This window comes from Sphaeramia orbicularis, chromosome 17, assembly GCF_902148855.1.
Source record: "Sphaeramia orbicularis chromosome 17, fSphaOr1.1, whole genome shotgun sequence".
Lineage (NCBI taxonomy): Eukaryota > Metazoa > Chordata > Actinopteri > Kurtiformes > Apogonidae > Sphaeramia > Sphaeramia orbicularis.
The window spans coordinates 50,432,963-50,451,181 of NC_043973.1; the positions used below are offsets into that span (position 1 = coordinate 50,432,963).

Below are 18,219 nucleotides of genomic sequence, written 5' to 3' on the forward strand. Positions count from 1 at the left end.
GCCAGGGGCGCCGCACAACCCCCAAAATATATACTCCAACTTATTTTTTTCAAGATTGGGAAAGGGATTTAACACTTAAATAAATCACATTTGTGTCTCAGTATTTTCTGTCTTTATATGTTGGTGAACACTGCATGCTGAGATTGAATTTATTAAATTTTTTGGGGCTATTGTGGCGCAGTCATCAACATTTTGAATGGAAATGGAACAAAACAAAGACCTAGAATGATTTTTTTCCCCACACTGAACCTTTCTTAGGGGATTTATCACCATTTATGATAATATTTTATTTTGCCTTCTGCAAAATCTGTTTTTTTTTTTGCTGATATGTAATTCAGTAATTTATGGAAATGTTCATAAAAGCTCAAATTAAATCAGAAGAAAAGAGGGAAAACTGAAAGAAAAAGTGACTTTTTGAGCAAACTGCTTATAAAACCAAGCGTCTACAACTACTGCCAACTGTCAAACTACATTGGTTTTTTGTGATGAATCAATTCAGCAAATCAGACACATGTGGTGCTGTTTAAAAGCTGATAAACTGCAGTTTACTGGAATGATTTCACTGTGTGGATAGGATTGGTAGTTTAGAATTTATTAACCATTTCAGATTACTAGACTCTTTTAGTGGTTGGTTGTTTAGGTTTTGGAGGGTCTTTAAATTAACAGGGTGTTTCCTACAGACATTGGCTTCAATCAGTGAAAGCCCAAACACATGCACCTGAAGCTGAGTTTGAATACATTTACTTAAGGTGCATATAAACTTCTGACCTCAACTGAATGTAAAATACTCTATTACATGGTACATTAATCCAGAGTGGATATTCAAAGAGGCTGTACGGTACGGTGGGGTGGTACTGGCCCCATTACCGACAGATAAAAGTGACATAACAGATGTGTTGAACAGTGTGTTAATTAAACCGGTTCTGTTTGAGGAGCGACTCCACTGTTTTCTGAGTCTCAGAGGGCAAAGTTATTTCATTTATTTATTTATTTATTTATTTATTTATTTATTTATTTATTTATTGCCCCACCCCACCCCCGAAGGGGAGGCAAGGGGTATTGTTTTTGGTTCGGTTTGTTTGTTTGTTTGTTTGTTTGTTTGTTTGTTTGTTTGTTTGTTAACACTCTTGCAGAAAAACTATTGGTTGAATTCATACTTAATTGGGTTTATAGATTCCCAGTGACCCAGAATAGATGTAGTGACATTTTGGGAAAAGTAGGTCAAAGTTCAAATTTTATTGAAAATTTGAAATCTTTTTTTCTCCCATTTACTTATAATGGGTTGAATTTCAAATGTCTATTAAAAACATCAGTTTTGCACTCTGCACTACAGCACTGCAATACATCACAGCCATCTTTATTTGTGTTTTTTTTTTTTTTTGCTTAATACCTGGTGGCAAATTACACTGGTCTACAATATTTCTTTAGAAATGATCTGCCTCAGAGAATAATGTGCTAAATGTTACATATTTGAATAAGATTAATTGGAAAACAAATGACAAAAGTGCTGGATTGCTGATGTTTTAAATTTTTGGGAAAAGATGGTCTAAGTTTCAATTTTTTATGATTTTTTCAAAATCTTTTTTTCCCCCATTTACTTACAATGGGCAAACATTCATATGTCTGTAGCAGCAAAACTATTGGTTCAATTCATACCAAATTGGGTTTATAGATTGCCAGTGACCCAGAATAGATGTGGTTACATTTTGGGAAAAGTAGGTCAAAGTTATATTTTTTTATGAAATTTTAAAATTGTTTTTTTCTTCTCCCATTTACTTATAATGGGCAAAATTTCAAATGTCTATAAAAACATAAATTTTGTTTAAATTTGCTTCAAATTTGGCACATGTATAGAGGATATGCTGACATCAGCACATGCATAGACGTGATGACATCAGCTGGATCAATGCCAAAATAAACTACAATATGTGTGAGGGGCGGGGTTTGTTGTGCCTGGAACCACTTGTTTATGTATGAATGTAGATAGATAGATAGATAGATAGATAGATAGATAGATAGATAGATAGATAGATAGATAGATAGATAGATAGATAGATAGATAGATAGATAGATAGATAGATAGATAGATAGATAGATAGATAGATAGATAGATAGATAGATAGATAGATAGATAGATAATGATCCTTGTAGGAAATCATTTGGTTACAACAGCAGTAAAAACATAAAAACACACTGACCCATCCCAACAGAAATCCAACAATGGAGACACAAGATAAAAAGTGATAAAAAAGAATAATTGATATATGAAATATATAATATGTACAGTTAAAGTAAAATAATAGGATTAAACATCTGTAAGTATGCACTGCATACAATAATTTCAGTGTTCAATTTATTCAGTGCTTTCTCTGCCAATTTGCAAAACTAATACTTATTCTGACCAAAATACATTCCAGATCTGACATATGGCATGGTAACACTTGGTTAGGGTTAAGGAAAGACTACACAGCTTGCATCAGTACAACTCAGTGCTTCCTTTATTAAAACAATATGTCAACTCTGTAAAATAGCACTGACTGACATTTGTCAAAAGAATGTTCCTAATTGTGCTGTAGGTATATTTATATACTGGAACACAAGGCTGAACCTAAACATGCAGTATACTCCTGCAATTAGTTAAGAAAAAACACAATATTTAAATAATGTATTGTATGATATGTCACATTTAAGCTGATCCGTATCACCACGATCAACCCTGCTGTTTTTTTTCCTTGTGCTAATGGTTAATTTTATTTGTCATCTTCTCATAACTGAGCTGAAATACCAAAAACAATTTCTGACATTATGTTATTGTTTTATTTGCATAGATATGAAACATGTGGGATGAAATTACATATAAAGGCCGGTGTTATTTATGTTCAGATATTGCAGATGTAGACGCATGCATCAAAATCAGCTCCAGTTGTCACTAAACTGAGCCGATGTCCTCCTAATGAGAAAGCATATATCAGAAGCTGACACCTCAAAGACCAAGGAATAATATCTGCAAAAATAGAACGTGATAATACTAAAGTATCAAATCAATCAGAAAGGTTGAATGAACAGAAATACAGTGCAGACCTGAAATCTATACCGTGTGATTATTTTAGTGTGTGACGCCAGTGTGTGTTTGTGTTTTATGAAGGACAGAAGATGTAAACAGGAGTTTCCACTTAGATCAGTAGATGCTTTTGGTTGATGGTGGAAGTTTGGGTCTTTATGGGTTAATCATGATTAATCAAAATTAATCCCTAGCAACCCTGCGGTTAATCAGATTCAAAATTCCAGCCAGTCACTTTCAGTCATGCAGTGGAATACTTGCTGTCACCCTTCAGTCTTAAGCCGGGATGCTGAGTGAGAAGCTCAGGTTCATTTCATTTTTCCTTAGAGGTTTTTCCTGGAAGACACTGGCAGTCACTGCAAGATTATTTCCTCCAGGATAACTTTTCATTGTCTCTGGATCAATGATTTTGTCACTAATTCTAATTTGAATGAACTGGGATTCAATTTGTCATACTGAGTCATCTGATCAATTACCCCACTCATCTCACTGGAATGTCTTTTTTTTTTTTTTTTAGCAGCCGTTTAATCAAGATCCATGTCTATCAAGTATCTCCAAATCACTCCATGGAACTGGAACTGTGCTAATGACCTAAAAGACAAGTGCTCAGCAATTTTCTGACTACATCTGGTGACTTGAAACCTTTTAACAGCACTTTTTTATTCAGAAAAGCACCTTCTGACAAATCTTGCAACTTTTATGTATATTTTTCATCTGCTGTCACTTAAAGAGAGTAAAAATGTATTTCAATGAATGTCTCTGGTTCTTGGCAAAACTGTTCAGCCATTAGAGAAGAGCATCTTATTTAACTGAGCAATCTTCAGACAAACAGACACATGGACGAGCTGTGGGTGGATCTACCAATAACTAATCACAGACTAATTAAACTCAACATTTTTGCAGAAAACTGTGTTAAATACAAATAAATAGTAACTGCATCATCAGTATGTAAATTAGCAAGTAATGTAATCTACTTTACAAGTAGCCTTTACCAGTGTTTTTAAATGATGGTAGAAGTTCTCCTGAATTCCACACATTACATTTATTATCTGTTTTTAACCCGTAAAGACTCAAACATCCACAAGTGACCAAAATCAGTCACTTATATAAAATGTTCAATACCTGTTTGTTTGTTAAGTGTTTTGATAATATGATAATATGTATATGTAAAAAAATAAATAAATAAAAAAAATTAACACATAAAGACCCAAATATACACCGGTGACCAAAGGCATCTACTGATCTAAACTGTTTAGTATCTGCTGATCCATTAATCCTGTCAATGCATGTAAATAATTGGTGTAAAATGCAGTTTGTCGTCTTTTCTTGGGCATCAGATATGACCCATTTGGACGTTCAGAGGCTCTGTAGTTACCGTGGAAACACCGTCATCTTCTACAACATTGATTCACTAGTAAAACCCATGGAGTTGGATCAATGACAGTGGATGGACACACTTATTTTATGTTCAGTTAACAATGTATTTTGCAAGAAAATCATCTTTTGCTTCAATTTTCTCTGTTTTGGATATAATAACCCTGAACTTTAATCTGAACTTTAATGAACACCTACATAATCAATACATTAAATATAGGAAAATACCTGATTTTCACTTAAAAATCCAAAATCCAAAACATAATATTAGAGTAAATGGTGATAAATCACTTAAGAAAAGGTTCAATATCAAGAAAAATTCATTTGGGGACTGCCACAAAAGCAGCACAGGGTCTCAGTAACTTAAAGGGCTCATATTTTACTAAACCCACTTTTATTCGTCTGTGGTTCATTTATTTGTGTATTTGGACCCTAATAGTTCATACAGTTTAAATTTGAACCCTCCAGGTGCTGCAGCGCTATCTTTATATTCATTTTGACAAAAACCGAGTTGATTTCTATAACCTGTTTTAATTCCTTCTTAATTTGTTACATCTATAACTAGTTACATCACGACATTTGCACTACAAGCTCAAGACTTCCAATGAACATTTTTCCAAGTGCGACATAATTGTTTGTCAGCAGCAGCGGTTGTAGTCCATACTGAAAATATGTCCAAACTTAGAGCCGATTACCTAAAATGTTCAGTTGTTTGTTGAATGGGACAGAGCAGCACAGTCAACAACCTGGAGGGGGCAGAGCATGAAGTGGCTCATTTGCATTTAAAGGGCCAGCGCTCTAAACCACCTTTCTGGTGTCATTAGTCATGAATAGGGTTGAAGATGGACCTGTGGAGTTGAATGAATGAAGAAGTCAGACCCAAGCAGAGCATTTACAGTTTATGTAGACCACAGGGAAATGTTTAAAATGCGTAATTCCATTTAAAAATGCTTTAAAATGGCTGTACTCTGAGTAATCCAATTGATATTATAGATAGGCTATTTATTGTGATTGCACTTGATTATACAGTATCTTTTAAACTGATTTACCAGTTAACCAACATTTTTTAAATGAACTGTATTTGACATTTTTGAGAATGGGAGATAAATATATAGATTTTTTTTTTTCTTAAAGGTCACTGATATAAACATAATGAGACAGTATTGATGAAACTTTTTCTGTCAATGTATGTATAAAAACACTGGTATCAACACACTGACACTTAAAGATCTGTAACTATTTTTGTGCCACTTGTGCATCTTACATTTCCAAAGATTTATCACCATTTATTATGATATTGCCCTCTGAATTTTCCATTTCTAAATAAAAATCGGGTATTTTTTAAATATTTAACCCATAAAGAACCAGTGTGACTTTTGGGTCAGTTCCCAAATGAATTTTTCTCTCTATTTAATCTTACCTAAATGATTTAGCACCATTTATTATCATATCTGCTCTGTCTATACTGCCTCTTGAAAGTATAGAAGGCTTTTTTTTTTATGTTTTTTTATTGTGTTTGTATTTATCTGTTTGCTTTTTAATGTGGATCATGAGTCAGTAATAAAACTTCTCTCTCTCTCTCTCTCTCTCTCTCTCTCTCTCTCTCTCTTTCTCTCTCTCTCGTCATTTTCAGCATGTATGGAAAAATCACTTTTCCAAGGTTCCGTGTCGAGATGTAGAGTCGCCCTAGTCATATCAGGCTGAATCTCATCAGCGATTGGTGATTACAGCTGTCAATCACATGTGTAACCCCAGTCCTGTACAAAAAATGAAAACATCACAGAGTAGATTTTTTTTAGTCAGGAATAGATTCAGAAGTCTCATGTCCTTTCAGATCATTGAATTGCAATGTCCTGAAATGTAATAAAGGAATGTTGGTAATATTTATCAAGTACTGCACCTTCAATCGTCATTCAGTCCTCAGTGTAAATACATGACAGTGGTACAAAAGCAAACTTCAGAACATGAGTTTTTCCCCAGCATTTACCATCTGCACTTACCTCTGCCTCAGGTGTGATCCGTACAGCCATGTCCAACATGGACCGTGAGACCAGGGACCGCTACGCCGTGGTGATCCAGGCCAAAGACATGGCGGGGTCGGTGGGAGGACTCTCCGGATCCACTACCATCAACATCACCCTAACAGACGTCAATGACAACCCTCCCAAGTTCCCACAGAGTAAGTGATTCCGTCATCCACAGTAGTCGCTTTTCCATTGACCCTCAAATTGTGCAAATATAACTTGAGCATAAAAATTGACCGAATGGAAAAACGACAATTTCGCCAAAAGTCTCATTTTTCTCATTAAAAGTTTTTGCGCAGGCGAAGGGTGGTTTTTCGGGCGTAGCACAAATGGTGTATCACACAAAACTGCAATGGAAAGAGCTTTTTTTGCAGCTAGAGTCAGGTGAATTAAAAAAACGTATGCTGACGGACGTTCCAACAAGCGAAGAAGAAGAAGAAGAAACATGTTGCGGTATGTGTGGACACACCAGGAAATCTGATCATTTTTTAATTTAGTACGAGATAGAGGGGTAGTATATAATAATAATGAATATATCTGTAAATTAACACCATATTTACGCTCATTGCCATGTTTATGGAATGACTTCTCGTGTCATCTCGTGATAATAAATAAACAAATCATCACATTTGTGATTTAATGGAAAAACCGACATTACGCACGTCTGTTTTTTCCACATTTAGTAAATATGGGTAAAGTTTTGTGCAGATGTCCAATGGAAAAGCAACTGCTGGGGGTATCTGACAGCGGCAGGTCATCTTTACCAAGTCTGGTTTTATTGTATCGTACAGGCTGAGGTGTGGGCTTTTTGTTGTTTTGATTTATATTTACATTTTACTTTTATGCATTTGGCTGACACTTCTATCCAAAGCGGTTTACAGGGAGAAAATTAACAATTAAGCACTCTCTCTCTCTCTCTCTCTCTCTCGCTCTCTCTCTCGCTCTCGCTCTCGCTCTTGCTCTACTTTAATTGTAAAGCACTTTACAACAACCACAGTGGACCAAAGTGCTGTACAGAAGAATAAATAGAAACCAAAAATAAAAAGAATAAAATACAAGAATAGATTAAACACTTAACAACAGCTGTTCAATTAAAAACAGTGTCATACAGAAGAGTAAAAAAAAGCAAAATAATAATAATAATAATAATAATAAACTTTATTTGTATAGCACCTTTCATACAGAAATTGTAGCCCAAAGTGCTTCACACTGATTGAAAAAATACAATATTAAAATACATTAAGATTTGATTATACATCAAGAAATAAAATGAAATGTGAGAGAAATACAATAAAATAAAAATAAAAGCAGCGCACATTAAAATATTTGATTATGCATAGAATTTTTGAAGTGCAAGAAATAAGATGAAATTTGAAATACAATAAAATAAAAAATAAAAACAGAAATACAATAAAATAAAAAAATTAAAAAAAAAAAAAAAAAAAAAAAACGCACATTCCTGGTTCCTGAATTGTGACCCCATTTTTATCTCCTTTCAAAGGCTGATGAGAATAAAAATGTTTTTCATTTGGTTTTAAATATATTCAGTGAACTGGCTTCTCTAATGTCTTTTGGAATTGTATTCCATAACTTTGGTGCATAGTTAGTAAAGGCTGCGTCCCCCATTTTCTTTGTAATATTTCTGGGAGTCGCTAGTAACCCTGCGTTTGTTGACCTCAGTGTTCTAGTTTGTACATAATTGATCAGTGAGTTTGCAATGTAACTTGGTCCGGTTCCATTTAGAGCTTTATACATGAGGAGTAGTATCTTCAAATCAATTCTGTAGGTTACCGGTAGCCAGTGCAGGGAAACCAACACTGGAGTAATGTGCTCTCTTAATCACTTTTCCATTGGACATATGCGCAAAACTTTACCAATATTTACTAAATGTCCAAAAAAACAGAAGTGCATGTTGTTGGTTTTTCCATTAAATCACAAATGCAATGATTTGTTTATTTATTATCACGAGATGTCACGAAAAGTCATTCCGTAAACATGGCGCAGAACATAAATACCTGCTGTTTTAAATCTAGAATGTTTGTTATCCCTCTATCCTGCGCTAAATTTAAAAATTTCCAAAAAGTTTCCTCATGTGTCCACACACTCCGCGCCATGTTTGTTTTAAAACTCATCTTCTTCACTAGTTGTAATATCCATCAACATTTGTTTTTTTTGTTCACATGACTCAAAAAAAGGTCTTTCCATTGCAGTTTTATACGATATACCCTTTGCCAGCACCAAGAGTTTTGGTGAAATTGTCATTTGTCCATTAGGCAAATTTTTAACAAGCAAGTTACATTCACACAGTTGCAGGTCGGACCTCCATGTTTGTTTTCATCAACACCCGCCGTCTCTGATTCACCCCGCCCTCAACTTTTCTGTCCAATGCCTGCACAATTCGTCACATATGTGCCTCTGTTTAAAAATGTTGATCCACTAGCAAAAAGTGCAATGAGACTGTGATCTGACCCAAATGAAAAAAATAGTCTGCATTTGATCTGAACCAAATAAAAGAACTGCAGGATTATCCAGGTGTGAATGCACCCTGAATGTACATGTTCTTCAGTGTTTTTATATTTGAGGGTCAATGGAAAACACAAACCATAAATTCATGTTCATTTCCATATTTTTAAGGCATTCTGATAACTACAGTGAATAGAATAGAATAGAATAGAATAGAATAGAATAGAATAGAATAGAATAGAATAGAATAGAATAGAATAGAATAGAATTAATTGTCATTGTGTGACAATAATAAAACTCCAGTCAGTGCAGCAATATTTACAAACACCAGAGTTACAGAAATAAGAATAGAGCAAATATAAAATTACAAAAACTAAAAAAAAAAAAAAAATTAAAAAAAAAAAAAAGTAAGTACAATTTAACAAAGTAATATAAGAACAGAGTTTAATAGAATTAAAAAAAAAAAAAAAATAGATCAAATATGAATCGGCACAATTTACAGTATTACCAGTATGTGACAGTATGTATATCTATGAACCAGGTCTATATAAAAATAGTGCTTTTATTTTTTTTTGATAAATATTGACTAAATTGTGCATTATTATTGCAGGACAGATCACTGCATGGTTATAGTTATTGCACATAATTCACATTTAAAGGATTATTGCACATTATAGGAAGTAAATCTGAGGATGCATAACCTCATACATATGGTTATAATCAACAGCAAAATACAAATCAGGTTTTCAACCTAAATAACATGTTTTCACGTTAAGTTTTATATATTATGGGACAGAACATGATGAATAATTCACCTTTGTGTTGCTGTACTGCTATATTTGATTTACCACACGACCCATGAGTTTGTCAAGTTTTTCCACTGAGCAAAATAAGAGACAAATGTCAACTGTGTTTTTTTTTATGTTGGTCTTCAATCAAAGGTGTTTTTTTTTTATCTTCTTGTTCCTTCTCTATGCTTTTATCTCGTATATACAGTTCAACACTTCCATCTTGTTTTTGTATTTGTCTCTCTGAATTTAAGGCATGAACCTATCAGGGGGATTTGTGACATCGCAAAAGGTTATGGGCCAGTCACGGTCCACTGCCGTATGCAATTTTCACAGGTGCACTGTGGACAAACTTTATCCACTGACAAAAGGCTTTACAAAAAAAATTATCGTTTCATCTCCAACTGTTAGAATTCACACATGGAAAGAGCGGAACGACTGAGATAGGCAAAGGAAGAGACATTGTCATTCATTTCAACATATTTTTCCTGAATGTTGGATGTTTTGTACATGAAAATAACCATGTACAGGGTGGGGAAGCAAAATGTACAATATTTTGAGGCAGGGATTGAAAGACAGTGTATGACCAATTAGTTTATTGAAAGTCATGAGAATTTATTTGCCACAAGAAAATGTCCATAATAGAAAATGTTTTTCTTCTATGTGTCCTCCTTCTTTCTCAATAACTGCCTTCACACGCTTCCTGAAACTTGTGCAAGTGTTCCTCAAATATTGGGGTGACAACTTCTCCCATTCTTCTTTAATAGTATCTTCCAGACTTTCTGGTAATAGTTTTGCTCATAGTCATTCTCTTCTTTCCATTATAAACAGTCTTTATGGACACTCCAACTATTTTGGAAATCTCCTTTGGTGTGACGAGTGCATTCAGCAAATCACACACTCTTTGACGTTTGCTTTCCTGATTACTCATATGAGCAAAAGTTTCTGAAAAGGTATGGATAATAGTGTTAGGTATGATTATGACATCAGTATATGTTTGGGTTCAAAACAACTGACGTAGTGTCTGCTGAGAAAAAACAACTAAATGTTCAGTGTACATTTTGCTTCCCCACCCTGTACATATATAGCGTATAATCAACGGAAAAATAGTTATCATGTTTTGGACCTAAATAACAATATTTTAACCAAGTGATATACAATATGTGACATTACATTGTAATACAGCATATGTTTCCAACAATAGAGTCAAAGTATTGCCAATATTATTCATTATTAGAATGAAATGGCGTTGTATAAATATGTCACTAATGCAATCAGAATAAACCTTTATCTTTTGTATCTTGTCGAAAAAGAAAGATTTTTGAAAATCACTTCACTGATCTATTATTCTACCTTTTATTATTATACTATGGTGCTTTTTTTAGTGCCATGAAGGGGAAACTAGCCAGAAGTACTGCTGGGATTTGAACCCAGGATGTCCTGTTTACTAGACAGGCACTTAAACCAACTAAGCCACAGCGCCACACAGTTTCTGCATTTTGTTGGAAGACATGTAGTGGTAGAAATTATGTGAATTCTAAAAAAAAAAAAAAAACAAACCTGTGAAACATAAAAAAACAAGTGGTGCCAGGCACGACAAACCCCGCCCCTTGCACATATTTTATCTTATTTTGGCATCGATCCAGCTGATGTCATCATGTCTGTGTGTGCTGATGTCAACGTTTGATCCAAAAAGTGTAAACATTCAGATTACTTTAAGAAAGATTTTGTGTTGTTTCAGTTCTATATAATACATGGCTTAGCTTTCTGTCAGAGTGATGTATAACAATTGTCTCTATGTATGTGGCAAGTTTGAAGTAAATTGAAACAGAATTGATGTTTTGATAGACATTTGAAATTTCATCCAATATAAGTAAATGGGAGGAAAGAAAAAGGTTTTTAAAAATTCATATAAACTTCGAACTTTGACCATCTTCTCCCAAAATTCTGGGTCACTGGTAATCTATAAACCCAATTTGGTATGAATTCAACCAGTAATTTTTTCTGCTAAAGTGTTAACAAACAAACAAACCAAAAACAATACCTTTTTCCTCCCGTTCAGGGGGCGGGGTAATAAATAAATAAATAAATAATTTTAAACATGTCATTTATATTTAGTTCCTTTTATGTTTTATGTCATTTATGTTTAGTTCATATGCAAATTTGAACAAAATCTAATGACTTTTAAATGGTGTCGTGAGCAAGGATTCAGTTGGAAATTAACAATTCAGAAAGACCTTGACAATTTACCACCGCCAAACTGGTTGATGGTTTGTGACCGATGGTTTTTTTTTGTGTGTGTGTAGTTAGTGAATCAAAGGAATCGATTCGCAACAGATAAATGAACCTAAAGAATTGAGTTAGGTAGGAAGAATCAAACTTCCCATCACTACACTGTAAAAAAAAAAAAAAAAAAAAAAAACTGTAAAAAAACAGTAATATTCCCGCAGCTGGGGCGCCAAAAAAATACTGTAAAATAACAGAAAATAACCATCTCATAAAAATACAGTAATTTTCCATAATTAAAATACAGTTTTTTGCCCTAACTTTACATGAGATTTTGAAGATTTTTGGGGGCTTTTTAATGTTTAATAAAGAACGCTTACATTTATTAAAACAATCTAATTCCCGATAAATATATGTATATAAATAATTTTTAATGAGACTCAGTTGTCCAATCCACTGATAAAAACTGTATTTGGACAGTTTATCAGTGCTTATACATGTTATACATTCACAAAAATACATTTATTCAACATTTTTGTTGTGAAACCTCCTGTAATTACACAAGATATTTGTCAATTAACAAACAAGTCTGGTTCAACTGACAGAACAAATACTTCTTTTATGGTTAATTGTCAGTAAATTTATCTCATTTTATTATTATTTTTTTTTTACAGTATTAAACTTTTAATTAACAGTTTAATCTCATGAATAGAAAAGAAATATTTGTGAAATTACAATACATTTGTAAATGTATTTAACTGTATTTTTCTGTGAAAAAAGAAAAAAATTTCTTTTAAAAAATGGAAATTTTATGGTTATTCACCATTAAAGTTTTTCATCTTATTTTACATTTGACATGTAAAATCACAGTCTATTTTTGTCATTTCATTGATATTTTCCTGTATGTTAAAAATACAGGAAAAATCTGTAAAATAAACAGGGAAAATTCTGTTAAATTACAGATTTTTTTTTTTACAGTGTACTTGACGTACACCTACTATTGGTGATTCTACTTTATTAGACAAATTCCACAGCACAAAGAACATCCACTGGTCTTTAACTAACTAGTAGTAACACATTCAACAGACCAATGGATAGATTTTATTATTTATTGTATTTTCACATCATTTATTTTTACCCAAACACCTTCAGCAACTGTGCAGGTAATCTCTGGGGTACACGTACACCTGGTTGGGAATCAGTGACCTAGAAAAACCATATATAAATTAAAACCACAGCATGGACACAGAGGTTAGAAGGTTAAACTGCCCTGATGCTGTAGCCTGCTGATAAATGGTGCCTACACAATATGATTAATGACTTCAACATGCCCAGACACAGACACATCATGTAGTCAGGGTAGCGTGAATGTAGCATTATGCTAATGCGCGCAGTAAACATGTCAAGAAATATTATATCACAAAGCATTACAGCTCAGCCCGCTTGGTTAATATGCACACATGTGGGTTTTTTTTTTTATTCATTTTGTCACTGATTCAAGGACGTACAAGCACCCATGCAGAACCACACAGAGAATCATTTTATTTAGTGTACACAGACGTCTCTTATGAGGCCGACACACGCTGTTTATGCATAAATGTGGATGTCCTTTCTGCTGCCAAGAGTTAAATAAGTCAAATACAAAGCGTGAGATGAGCAGTAAAAAACCTGTAAACAGTGCATGACTCCATTAACCCATAAAGACCCAAACCATCCACTGATCTAAACTGTTTAATACCTGCTGAGCCACTAATTCTATCAATACATGTCAATAATTGGTGTAAAATACAGTTTGTCGTCTTTTCACGGTCATCAGATATGACCCATTTGGACGTTCAGAGGCTCTGTAGTTACCGTGGAAACACAATCATCTTCTACAACATTGATTCACCAGTAAAACCCATGGAGGTGGATCAATACAATGGATGGACACACTTATCAATATATTTTGCAGAAAAAAAAATCTTTTTCTTCAGTTTTCTCAGTTTCGGATATAATGACCCTTAACTTTAATGTGAGCTTTAATGAATGATCCACACAATCAATGCAGTAAATACAGGAAAATACCTGATTTTCACTTAAAAATGCAAAATACAGAGCAGTTAATGATGGATTTCATTGAAAAAGTCACTTTTCTGCAGTTTTCTCTGTTTTTGATATAATAACCCTCAACTTTAATCTGAGCTTTTATGAACATCGACATGATCAGTGAATTAAACACCAGAAAATATCTGAGTTATACAGATAAAGTACAAAATACAGAGGATAACATTATAAATCAATGGTGATAAATCATGTAAGACAGGCTGGATCAGTGGTGTGCACAGGAGGGGGAGGAGAGGCAGTCCCCCCCCCCCCCCCCCCACACACACACACACCTCGTGGCCAAATTGTTGAAAAACGTGTGCTAAAGTGCGCTCTTGGGAGCCAAAACGTGTGCTAAAGTGCCCTCTTGGGAGCCAAAACGTGTGCTAAAGTGTCCTCATAGGAGCCAAAACGTGTGCTAAAGCACCGTCTTGGGAGCCAAAATGTGTGCTGAAGTGCCCTCTTGGGAGCCAAAATGTGCTAAAGAGTCAAAATATGTGCTAAAGTGCCCTCTTGGGAGCCAAAACATGTACTAAAGAGTCAAAACGTGTGCTAAAGTGCCCTCTTGGGAGCCAAAACATGTGCAAAAGTGCCCTCTTGGGAGTCAAAACGTGTGCTAAAGTGCCCTCTTGGGAGCCAAAATATGTGCTAAAGTGCCCTCTTGGGAGCCAAAACGTGTGCTAAAGAGTCAAAATGTGTGCTAAAGAGTCAAAACGTGTGCTAAAGTGCCCTATTAGGAGCCAAAACGTGTGCTAAAGTGCCCTCTTGGGAGCCAAAATTTGCTAAAGAGTCAAAATATGTGCTAAAGTGCCCTCTTGGGAGCCAAAACATGTGCAAAAGTGCCCTCTTGGGAGTCAAAACGTGTGCTAAAGCGCCCTCTTGGGAGCCAAAATATTTGCTAAAGTGCCCTCTTGGGAGCCAAAACATGTGCAAAAGTGCCCTCTTGGGAGTCAAAATGTGCTAAAGAGTCAAAATATGTCCTTAAGTGCCCTCTTGGGAGTCAAAACGTGCTGAATTGCCCTCTTGGGAGTCAAAACATGTGCTAAAGAGTCAAAATGTGTGCTAAAGTGCCCTCTTGGGAGCCAAAACATGTGCAAAAGTGCCCTCTTGGGAGTCAAAACGTGTGCTAAAGCGCCCTCTTGGGAGCCAAAATATATGCTAAAGTGCCCTCTTGAGAGCCAAAACATGTGCTAAAGAGTCAAAATGTGTGCTAAAGAGTCAAAATATGTGCTAAAGCGCCCTCTTGGGAGCCAAAACGTGTGCTAAAGTGCCCTCTTGGGAGCCAAAACGTGTGCTAAAGTGCCCTCTTAGGAGCCAAAACGTGTGCTAAAGTGCCCTCTTGGGAGCCAAAATTTGCTAAAGAGTCAAAATATGTGCTAAAGTGCCCTCTAGGGAGCCAAAACATGTGCTAAAGAGTCAAAATGTGTGCTAAAGTGCCCTCTTGGGAGCCAAAACATGTGCTAAAGAGTCAAAATGTGTGCTAAAGTGCCCTCTTGGGAGCCAAAACATGTGCAAAAGTGCCCTCTTGGGAGTCAAAACGTGTGCTAAAGCGCCCTCTTGGGAGCCAAAATATATGCTAAAGTGCCCTCTTGAGAGCCAAAACATGTGCTAAAGAGTCAAAATGTGTGCTAAAGAGTCAAAATATGTGCTAAAGCGCCCTCTTGGGAGCCAAAACGTGTGCTAAAGTGCCCTCTTGGGAGCCAAAACGTGTGCTAAAGTGCCCTCTTAGGAGCCAAAACGTGTGCTAAAGTGCCCTCTTGGGAGCCAAAATTTGCTAAAGAGTCAAAATATGTGCTAAAGTGCCCTCTAGGGAGCCAAAACATGTGCTAAAGAGTCAAAATGTGTGCTAAAGTGCCCTCTTGGGAGCCAAAACATGTGCTAAAGAGTCAAAATGTGTGCTAAAGTGCCCTCTTGGGAGCCAAAACATGTGCTAAAGTGCCCTCTTGGGAGCCAAAACATGTGCAAAAGTGCCCTCTTGGGAGTCAAAACGTGTGCTAAAGCGCCCTCTTGGGAGCCAAAATATATGCTAAAGTGCCCTCTTGAGAGCCAAAACATGTGCTAAAGAGTCAAAATGTGTGCTAAAGAGTCAAAATATGTGCTAAAGCGCCCTCTTGGGAGCCAAAACGTGTGCTAAAGTGCCCTCTTGGGAGCCAAAACGTGTGCTAAAGTGCCCTCTTAGGAGCCAAAACGTGTGCTAAAGTGCCCTCTTGGGAGCCAAAATTTGCTAAAGAGTCAAAATATGTGCTAAAGTGCCCTCTAGGGAGCCAAAACATGTGCTAAAGAGTCAAAATGTGTGCTAAAGTGCCCTCTTGGGAGCCAAAACATGTGCTAAAGAGTCAAAATGTGTGCTAAAGTGCCCTCTTGGGAGCCAAAACATGTGCTAAAGTGCCCTCTTGGGAGCCAAAACATGTGCAAAAGTGCCCTCTTGGGAGTCAAAACGTGTGCTAAAGCGCCCTCTTGGGAGCCAAGATATATGCTAAAGTGCCCTCTTGAGAGCCAAAACATGTGCTAAAGAGTCAAAATGTGTGCTAAAGAGTCAAAATATGTGCTAAAGCGCCCTCTTGGGAGCCAAAACGTGTGCTAAAGTGCCCTCTTAGGAGCCAAAACGTGTGCTAAAGTGCCCTCTTGGGAGCCAAAATTTGCTAAAGAGTCAAAATATGTGCTAAAGTGCCCTCTAGGGAGCCAAAACATGTGCTAAAGAGTCAAAATGTGTGCTAAAGTGCCCTCTTGGGAGCCAAAACATGTGCTAAAGAGTCAAAATGTGTGCTAAAGTGCCCTCTTGGGAGCCAAAACATGTGCTAAAGTGCCCTCTTGGGAGCCAAAACATGTGCAAAAGTGCCCTCTTGGGAGTCAAAACGTGTGCTAAAGCGCCCTCTTGGGAGCCAAGATATATGCTAAAGTGCCTCTCTTGAGAGCCAAAACATGTGCTAAAGAGTCAAAATGTGTGCTAAAGAGTCAAAATATGTGCTAAAGCGCCCTCTTGGGAGCCAAAACGTGTGCTAAAGTGCCCTCTTAGGAGCCAAAACGTGTGCTAAAGTGCCCTCTTGGGAGCCAAAATTTGCTAAAGAGTCAAAATATGTGCTAAAGTGCCCTCTAGGGAGCCAAAACATGTGCTAAAGAGTCAAAATGTGTGCTAAAGTGCCCTCTTGGGAGCCAAAACATGTGCTAAAGAGTCAAAATGTGTGCTAAAGTGCCCTCTTGGGAGCCAAAACATGTGCTAAAGAGTCAAAATGTGTGCTAAAGTGCCCTCTTGGGAGCCAAAACATGTGCAAAAGTGCCCTCTTGGGAGCCAAAATATGTGCTGAATTGCCCTCTTGGGAGTCAGAACATGCTGCCCTCTTCACTGGCTGTATGTGTCCTTTTTTTTCCTTTTGGCCCCTGCCCTTCAAAAAGTCTGTGCACGCCACTGCGCTGGATGTGGGGAAAATTTCATTTGGAGCTGACATAAAAGTAACACTGGGTCTTTATGTTAAACAGGAGAAAAATATCTTCCAGCTCCTCTAAAGTTTATTAATTAGCACATTTCCGCTTGTTTGTTTGCTACTATGACTAATAAGCCGACTTGTACTTTAACAGGATGTTTGTTTAGGCTCTAGAATGTCACTGGTGTTACAAGTTTTTTCTACAGCATTTATTTTGTGTCATATAAGCTCTTCTGGCAACTTCCATAGTAATCTTGTAATTGTATCCATTGGATAATAATAATAATAATAATAATAATAATAATAATAATAATAATAATAATAATAACAATGGCCCTGCGATGAAGTGGCGACTTGTCCAGGGTGTACCCCGCCTTCGCCCCTATGTAGCTGGGATAGGCTCCAAGCGACCCCCGTGACCCTAGTGAGGATAAAGCGGGTTCAGAAAATGAATGAATGAATAATAACAATGTATATAACTGTAATTTATTAGAATAAATCAGGTATTTTCCTGTATTTCATTCACTGATCATGAAGATGTTGATAAAAACTCAGATTAAAGTTGAGGAATATTATATCAAAAACAGAGAAAACTGCAGAAAAAGTGACTCTTTCAGTTAAATCCGTCATTAACTGAACATAAACCCAGTGTGTCCATCCACTGTCATTGATCCAGCTCCATGGGGTTTACTGATGAATCAATGTTGTAGAAGATGACGACGTTTCCACGGTAACTACAGAGCTTCTGAACGTCCAAATGACCATGAAAAGATGAC

General features: G+C 36.0%; 1 protein-coding gene and 1 non-coding gene across 2 annotated transcripts in view; one reads left to right on the forward strand and one right to left on the reverse strand.

Annotated features, from left to right (window-relative positions):
• Positions 1–18,219, forward strand: part of LOC115437552 (cadherin-18-like) — a 263,744-nt gene that overhangs the window by 122,145 nt on the left and 123,380 nt on the right. Inside the window, exon 3 of the mRNA XM_030160788.1 lies at positions 6,447–6,614. Coding sequence (XP_030016648.1) covers positions 6,447–6,614 — 168 coding nt within the window. The remainder of the gene's footprint in view (positions 1–6,446; positions 6,615–18,219) is intronic.
• Positions 11,120–11,193, reverse strand: trnat-agu (transfer RNA threonine (anticodon AGU)). The gene has a single exon. It is a non-coding gene; the product is annotated as a tRNA-Thr (tRNA).